General features: G+C 27.8%; 1 protein-coding gene across 1 annotated transcript; it reads right to left on the bottom strand.

Moving 5' to 3' along the window:
* Positions 1-235: 235 nt before the first annotated feature.
* LOC149493887 (uncharacterized) lies at positions 236-3,345 on the bottom strand. The gene is made up of 3 exons (XM_089725735.1): positions 3,188-3,345; positions 2,943-3,051; positions 236-2,004 (listed from the first exon to the last, which is right to left on the bottom strand). The coding sequence occupies exons 1-3, from the start codon at positions 3,239-3,241 to the stop codon at positions 443-445; spliced, it is 1,725 nt and encodes a 574-aa protein (XP_089581861.1). The 5' UTR covers positions 3,242-3,345; the 3' UTR covers positions 236-442.
* Between the last annotated feature and the right edge of the window lie 5,865 nt (positions 3,346-9,210).

Below are 9,210 nucleotides of genomic sequence, written 5' to 3'. Positions count from 1 at the left end.
CCTAAACTCAAAATCCTAAAAACCTAAAATTTAAACCGTGAATCATAATCCTAAATTCTTAGACCGGTCACACATATATATCTTTTTTTTTTATTTACATATTGATCTAAATTTTTTTACGATAGTGATTTTAGATAATAATGTCTTTTAGTATGTTGGAACTTTTTAAAAGAAAAAGAAAACAAAGATCAATAAATTTAAAATTGTTTGTTTATTTTAGTGCATAGAAGAAACAAGCACACTAAAACTCCCATGAAATTAAATTAAGCACAACATTGTAGTACAACATATATACGAACTTCGCATATGGATCTACATGTGATAGATAGACACAAATGTTGAGTATGTTCGCACACTCTAATACAAAGATTGTCACTTGAAAAAATGACTTATTGCGAGATCCACCATAGGTACTAGTACAACCAGAAAGCAAGCTTAAACTCTAAGCATGACTGAGGAGATTGGTATCATTAGAGGTTTTTTCAATATCTTCATCAGCGGATACCATAACAAGTGTATCACTTCTAATAAAGTGGCAAATTGTCCCTTCTCCCGGCTTCATGTTGAGGAGTAAAAAGGCCATGTGTTTTGGACTCCAATCAGATGTGTCTGAATGGCAAACAGCAACTGCTTCAGCTTCAGTACCATCAGCACCCACCAACTGAGCTGTATAAACTCTAGTACCATTTAGTGCATGACAATAATATACAGCATATGGATATTTTTGCTTGTGGCACACTACATGATTTTCTCCCATGAACTTGACATCCATGATTGTGTACTCCTGAACTCTTTTGGGTTCATCTACCTTATTAAAAAGAACTTGAACTTTATTCCCAACATGTTTAACACTAAAATCAATCAAAGACTCTAAAGAAGTGGAACAATATCTGTCTTCTCCTTTAATACCAGGTGACTCGCAATCCTCTATAGTTTGTTTCATGACTTTACTTTGGCGTGATTCAGGGTCTACAGAGAAACGATGAAAAATTTCTGACAACTTATCAGTTGAGAAAGGTATGGATTCAGCAACTTGACGAGGCAAGATTCTAGCTTTGTTTGTAGATTTTGTTATATGAACTCTCATTTTCTGCCCTGCATGAAGATCATTATATACAAAAAACACAGTTAAGTTAGGGAGATTGTGTTTATGGAATTTCTCCTCATATCTTTTATATTTTTCCCTTCTGTTCTCAATGTTTTCCTCGGAAGGATTTTCAGAATACGTATATTTGAACTTTCCGTCCTCGGTGTTTTCCTCAAAAGGATTTCCATATCTTTTATATTTTTCCCTTCTGTCCTCAGTGTTTTCCTCAGAAGGATTTTTAGAATACTTATATTTGAACTTTCCGTCCTCGGTGTTTTCCTCAAAAGGATTTCCATAACGCTTATATTTTTCCCTTTTGTCCTCAGTGTTTTCCTCAGAAGGATTTTCAGAATACCTATATCTAAACCTTTTGTCGTCGGTGTTTTCCTCAAAAAGATTTCCGTAACGCTTATATTTTTCCCTTTTGTCCTCAGTGTTTTCCTCAGAAGGATTTTCAGAATACCTATATCTGAACCTTTTGTCGTCGGTGTTTTCCTCAAAAGGATTTCCGTAACGCTTATATTTTTCCCTTTTGTCCTCAGTGTTTTCCTCAGAAGGATTTTCAGAATACTTATATCTGAACCTTTTGTCGTCGGTGTTTTCCTCAAAAGGATTTCCGTAACGCTTATATTTTTCCCTTCTGTCGTCAGTGTTTTCCTCAGAAGGATTTTCAGAATACTTATATCCGAACAAAGTGTCGTCGGTGTTTTCCTCAATAGGATTTCCGTAACGCTTATATTTTTCTCTTCTGTCCTCAGTGTTTTCCTCAGAAAGATTTTCAGAATACTTATATCTGAACCTTCTGTCCTCAGTGTTATCCTCAAAAGGATTTTCAGAATACTTATATCTAAATCTTCTGTTCTCAGAAGTCTTATCCGCCAAGCCCATGTCCCAAAAAGTGCACGTATCTCCCATATCTGAATACATTGCAAACGAATGAAAAAAAAAAAAAAGAAAAAATAAGAAAAGAAGCATTCAAGGATTTACAAGAATTGTTAAGACATATGCAGGTATTGAAGGATAATTCTTTAAAAAATTATGCTTTGGTTAACAAAGATTACTATAATTTTTCAAAAATAAAAAAACAAAGATTATTATAATGAAGGGTCTTTTGTTCTAAAAACTAATATATAGTTCTCCCAAAAGCATATAACATGTAAATTATCATGTAGTAGAGCCACGTATGTAAAAAAGATATCCAAGTTAAACTACATTATTTTCAAATATTTCTATGCCAAATGCATCTTTTTTATGTTTATTTTTTATTTTTAATTTTTTTATCTCTTTCGTAAAATTGAGGAGAGGGAGTGTCCCAGTATCAAGCTCAGGATAGGTGTCTTGCTTCTGTCTGTGAGTCGGGTGCTAAAATGTTTTCAAAGTCAATCACCCAATTTGTCAAAAAGTCAGATGCTGAATTGGAAAATTAAGTATTAGCCTCATAATCATAAATGACTTACAGCGGATATGCTAAGAGATGATCCATCAAATAAAATATATGGATTGTTGTTCTTTAAATAAAAAATTAAGAAATAAAAAATAAAATATTTACTAATTATTAAATTTAAAAAAAAAATGAAAAAAAGATGATCGATATCCAGTACAGTGGACTAATCCAGATTCAAGTTCTATAGAAGCATGTTATTTGGGCCTAAATATTGCTTGAGGAATCAGTCGGTGTAAACTGTATATTAAAAAATAGCATATTATCTATAAAAGCATTGTAATGGAGGGGGAAAAGGAAAGATATTGATCTGCAGAAAAATATTTTAACCAATATTGCTGCAATGCACACGAAATTCTACTAATAAAAGCAATGAATAACGTTTCTAGAGAAATATTGCGATGAGAAACAAACCGTGCTGAAGAAGACTCAGAAGATCTTGTGGGATAGGAGTGTTTGGCAACTTGGAATGCCAATACATTTCAGCAGGTAGAGCAGCATTACATGTTCCAATTACCACCACCTGCCATAAAAATTTTCGTTACTTCTTTTAGTCAGAGTTTTGATTACGCAGGAAAAAAAGAAGAAGAAGCTTGAACTGGTTAAATGTAAAGCTTCGATCTTCTGTAGAAGAAAGAGCAGATTACTATAATGCTTACAGAGAGTAAAGCTAAGGTTGCAAGGACGCGAAACTCCATTGCCATTGAAACCATCAAGCAAACACTTTGATAATGCTAATGACTTGGGTGGTAATGGAGGAATACCTATCACCCATTTATAGGACTTCTATTCCATAATGAGACAAAAAGCTATCTCCATGGGTGATAATGGAGGAATCCCTGTCACCCATCTATAGGATTTCTATTCCATAAAGAGACAAAAAGCCGTCTCCAAATAATAATAAGAATAAAAAGAAAAAAGAAAGTGTATGGATGTTATAAAGGCTCAACGGGTAAATTCATCCATATAATTTAAGTAAACAATTTTGTGGCACACTCAATTTTTATTTTTACTTATTAAATACTTTAATTTATAAAATTATATCAATTAAATATTTTAACTTGCATAAATTATTTTATTGAATACTCAAACTTCTAAAATTAATTTAATTACACACTTATCAGATAGTTGAAAAATATAAAAATTATTGTTTCAAATATTATACTAACCATATGTTAAGTGAATATCTTGCACATAAATACTAAAAATGCCAAAAACATGTTATTATTAGTATAAAGAGGGACATAGTATTAGCAAAATTTGTAACTTCAGGAGCATAATAAGTAACTCGCAAAGTTCAGGGTGCCACAAAATTTTTCCGTAAAGTACAGTGTTATATTTATGTATTTGACCATATTATAAATCAAAAGAAAATTACAGAAAAGTTGAAGTAATAAAAGGAAAATGACTTTTTCCTTTTAAAATAAAAACACTTTATGAATATTTAAAGAATTTATTAAAATAAAAGAAAAGGTTATTATTATTATTATTAGCTAATTTGATAGCTTTGATTGCCTTGATTATTATATTAAAAAAATTAAATTTCAATTAGCACGGATCATTTAATATGGATCATTTAATACTCTCTATCCACTTTTATTTGTTGTTTAAAATTTTTACATTATACTATCTCTGTTAATTAGTAACTCAACAACATTAAAAGTTTAAGTAATTAAAAAAGTAATTAAATCACTTAAATTAAAATAAATACTCTTTAATTAAATCAAATTACTACATCTCTTTTTAAATACTTGCAACATTTAAAATTTCACTTTTCTTAAAAAAATTATTAAATTTATCTAAATTATAATAAATTATTGAGTAAATTGATTATATTACTTTTAATTTAATACATCCAAACACCAAATTTTTGAAGAATTGACACAATAATTATTGGTTTTATGCAAAAAGTGAACACGAAAAAAAAAATTGCTCGTTAAAACCATAAATATGATAAATATTTTAAAATATAATATTTTATTAAATGTGACAAATATAAAAAACGGAGATTGTAATCCTTATCTCATTTAATTGCTCAAATTCAACAATTGTTTTCAACAAATTTGTTGTAGATCTATAGAGACCAGCATTATTGTTGGCGGCCATCAATACCAATCAGATTCGATATAATTACTATCTCTGTTTCGTGCTTATTATATTTGAAAAAATAATTTATTCTAAAATATTTATCACATTTATAATTTTAAAGAGTAATAAATATATTTTTTCATGTTTACCCTTTATATATGACCGAAAATTATTACTTCAATTTAATAGTTTTTTTGAGAATTAGTATTAAATCAAGAGTAATTTAGTCAATTTACTCAATAATTTATTATGACTTAAACAAATTTATTAATTTTCTTAAAGAACATAAAATTTAAAATATGATAAATATTATGGAAAAAAGCTATTAATAATGGTTAACCGTTGGAGAAGGAAAAGCCAATTCAATAGGTCATAGCAATGGTCACCACCGAGGAGTTAGTAAACTGAGCCATCGGATTAATATTTTATTTATAAGCTTATTTTATACATCATATTTTATTAGCCGTCGGATTAACACAAATTACACTTTCAGCATATTTACAAAGTTCTTGGCAGTCCATAAAGGATAAAAATACTTATTTAACATAATTTTTTTTTTTTTTTTAAACCATCGGTATCCGGAATCCATTACCAGAAACCGCCTAATCCAGCTCGAGAGTTGATCACAGTTAAGACTATTCGCTCTTCCCTGTAAATGTTTTTAGTGAGAATCGAACTCAAAATTTTTTTCCACGTGCCCAGTCTGCATTGACAACTCAGCCACAACCCGTTAATATATTTATCATAATTATTAGTATAGAGTGTACAACTTCAAACCTATTGATCGCATTACTCTAAAATTTTAATAATCAGACTGAATTTCATCTTTTACGTGATTTTTTAGAAGGAGAGGAAATAAATTTAGAGAGGAAAGCGGGAAAATATAAAGTATTTTTCCTCTTACCGAAAAAAGAAAATAATTTTATGAACAGTGAGATTTTTACTTTCTATTTATGAAAGTACAATAATATAGATAAAATTTTAATTTTAATTATTTTTCATCAACTTTCCTTCTAATATTGGACAGAATATGTGAACACAACATTTATTTTACCCTCATGTTATTTTCATTTCAATACAAACAAAGAAAAAAACTTTTTTTTGTTTTTTTTCCTCCATATTTTCCACTAATCCAAATGTGAACTCATTGAATACTCATTTGGACAGAGATGTAAATGACCCGAGTTGAGCTCGAACCGGCTGAATTCAAACCTGTCAAGTTCAAAATTCAGTTCGATAGAATTTAGTTTGACTCAAAACTCAATAAGCCTAAAAATTTAGGATCAGGCTTGACTCGATGAAAGCTCAAGCTCGGATCAAGTTCCACTCAAACTTGGTTCAAACTCAACTTTAGACTTGAGTTCAACTTGAAAATTTTTAAGCTTGAACTCGCTTAAAAGCTGAAGTTCGACTCAATTACTAAGTGAATAGACTCCAACAGCTCATAAACCAGTTCGAACAGTTCCCGAGATGACTTAAAAATCGTTTATACTCTTGTGTGCAAGGGATGATTTGATATTTCGTGTTTGTTACTTCTCCGCAAAAGTCAAAAAGAAGGTACCCACTCCCTCCTCACAATCACTCATTGATTGGATTGTCCCTTACTTGTGTTTTTAGGTAATTAATATCATTTATTAATTATTACATGGTCCTACTTTAATTTTTTACTCCCATTTGTTTGAAATTATTGGTAGAAGTAATATTATAATTATAATTCAAACAATAAGAGGTACTTTTTTTTATAATTTCCGTCAAATTAAAATTATTTTCAAATTACTCCTTCCGTTTCACTTTAATAGTACCTCTGAAAAAAAAAAGTGGATTTGTTTATATTATAATAAATTATTATATAAATTGACTATATTCTATTTAATTTAATATATTCAAACTCTAAATTGTCGAAGAATTGAAGTAATAATTGTTGGTCATATATAAAGGGTAAATACAAAAGAAAAATTTATTACTCTTTAAAATTACAAATATAACAAATATTTTAGAACACAATACTTTTTTAGATGCGACAAATATTTAAGAATGGAGGCGTTAGCAACTTTTCCCATTTTCATAAAATTAAAAAAATTATTGAAACACATTTGATTTTCTAAAATGTATAGTAAAAATGCCTAAATCGTCCTTCTTATAAATAGAAATAGTCCTTTAATAGCTATTTTAGCCAATATTTTATATGTTATTAATAGTTAATTACGTCAAAAACATATGGATAGAAATATGATTTCCCCTTATTTTAATTATCGTTTACTATTTACAGTTACAACAATTAATGCTAGCCGGTGGCAGAACCACAATTCATTTTAGTAGTACAGTTTTTTAATTGTCGTCGTCTGCGAAGATGGAAAATAAAAAATGCAAGGAAAGTGATAAATGCATATATCATGCTGGTGTTAAAACTCGTGTCATACGTAGAGTACTGTTAAAGAATGAAATAATTTTTTATAATATTATTTAAAAATAATAAAATTATATAATAAAATGATTGTAAAATGCATTATTAAATTGTATCTCATTTAGATATGATGAAAAAGTTACAATATTAAGATGTGTTTTCTTAAGTATCTTGCGAAGCTTTTTATCAAAGTATACAATAGCAAAAGTCATGCATAGTATGACATGCATCAAAATATGTGCGTACACTATTATCGTATTTTTCAACAGTGATAATAATTTTAAGAATTTAATTAATTGTATTGAAATTAGAAATTAAGTATTTTATATTTTATATTTATGATTGATTATAAATAATTATTTATTTTACTTATTTATGTAATATGTCTTAAGTGTGTGGATGTCTTATTTTTTTTTTAAATTATTGTATTTCTTGTATCTCGTGTCTATGTAAAATTTTTCTAATATATGAAACTACTCCATACACCAAGTTAATCAACCAAAATTTTTCTTTATTACCAAGGAAAAATGAAGTGTTTTTTTAAATTTATTTTTGTGTCTTTTTTTATTAATGAATGATTAGAAATACTCTTGTTACAATTAAAAATATATTTCGATAGTCTTGGTAAGTCATCCGTTTTTGCCATACTCTAAAATTATTTTCCATTAAAGAGAGATTTTTTTAATGAAAACTACGATAAATAAATTGAAATGGGAGGAAGTTAACACTAGGGTGCAGATTGATCAATTATTAATCAACTTAATTTTAAAAAAAAAAAAATCGGTCCAACATCTTAATTTAGAATTCTAATATTTGTCATTCTATAATATAAAATACTGTCAAGTGACAAATTGTGCTACTTACACTTAGTTTTTATAAAAAAAAAAAAAAAAAAAGAGAATGGACACTACAAAATCTTTTTTATCATGGCTTTAAAGTTTGGCTTTGTTTATATAATAGCATAGTTATTTATTTATTTTTCTCTTCTCTTCTTATCTCAAGAAGAGATCTTAAGGAATACTTAAAAAAAAAAAAAAAAAAAAAAAAAAAGATCTATTAAGATTTTTTTATCAGGTATTTTCACTTAACTTTTTCAGGTTAGGATTAGGTGTTTTGGAGAGCCTATTGGCTCGGGTTAAATTATTTAGATAAGTTAAGTTTTCTTGGTATGTTTATTATAATCAAATAAATTAATTTTGCTGATAAAAAAAATATAATTGAAGCAAAATAAATGAGTTTTAGTAAAATTTAAATATAAGTCTATTTACACCATATTTTAATTATTTTTGAATTATAGTTCGACTTGTGATTTTATGATTTTTTTGGGTTTAATTAATTAATTGGCCTTTAAAATATTGGAGGCTCATAATTAATTAATTAATAGCCAAGTAAATATATTGTGAGTTAACAAGAGCCGGTTAACAGAAGGGATCAAGAAACTATAATCACGATGAACGATGATGAAAAGATGTTGTCTGAGCAGTTATCTAGCAGTTGAAATGTCTTGTGCGTAAAAGTGTTAACGTGAGGTGCTTATAAAAGTCAACTCTTATCAAGTTGTACTAATAAATAGGTAAGCAGTCTCTTTCCCCCATTGTTGTCTTTGTCTATTATCCATTAATTCCCATCCTCTCCGCTATAAATAATAATTTAATTAATTATTGAATGACCAAATTTATACACTTTTTTTGTTTTACTCATATGCCCCTAACTCGTTGGGCTAAACCTAATTCTGCTTGTATTGTGTTAGATTTAAAAGGGGAAGCATTTCGAGTGAGGAAGAACTCGACCTCTTACCTAAAAAATCTGAGTATCTTTTACTCAGATAAACTCTACGTTAGTTACTAATTTAATATTTATACATTAGTATCTCAAATAAATAAATATTAATTATTAAAAAAATTAATAAAAAGGTTAATTGCAACAACCTTTTTTAAATTAAAGTTGTTTCTCATCTATCTTTTTTTTAATACTTATAAACTAAAATGAAATAAAGATAATAATACAATTTTAATAAATATTTAATTTTGGATAGATTTTAATGAGAATTTTTAATTAAAAAAATCATGTAGAGAATAAATTCATAATTGAAAATTCCTTTAATTTTATTTTCTAAAATATCTTTTAAATAGTAATTTCACAAAAATAAATAATAAATACCAATGATATTTATGTTATGCTATATAATTT

This window comes from Jatropha curcas, chromosome 9 (assembly GCF_041381405.1).
Source record: "Jatropha curcas cultivar XTBG-Jc1 chromosome 9, XTBG_Jcur_1.0, whole genome shotgun sequence".
NCBI classification, from domain to species: Eukaryota; Viridiplantae; Streptophyta; class Magnoliopsida; order Malpighiales; family Euphorbiaceae; genus Jatropha; species Jatropha curcas.
The sequence above is the reverse complement of the archived record's forward strand: the minus strand, read 5'-3'. Positions and strand labels throughout refer to the sequence as shown.

Excerpts from the sequence above, each read along its gene's own strand:
- LOC149493887 (XM_089725735.1), bottom strand. The coding sequence starts at position 3,241 with ATGGTTTCAATGGCAATGGAGTTTCGCGTCCTTGCAACCTTAGCTTTA. Across the intron at positions 3,052-3,187 it reads CAACCTTAGCTTTACTCTCT|GTGGTGGTAATTGGAACATG; the intron begins GTAAGCATTATA and ends TTTTTATGGCAG. Across the intron at positions 2,005-2,942 it reads TCTGAGTCTTCTTCAGCACG|ATATGGGAGATACGTGCACT; the intron begins GTTTGTTTCTCA and ends CAATGTATTCAG.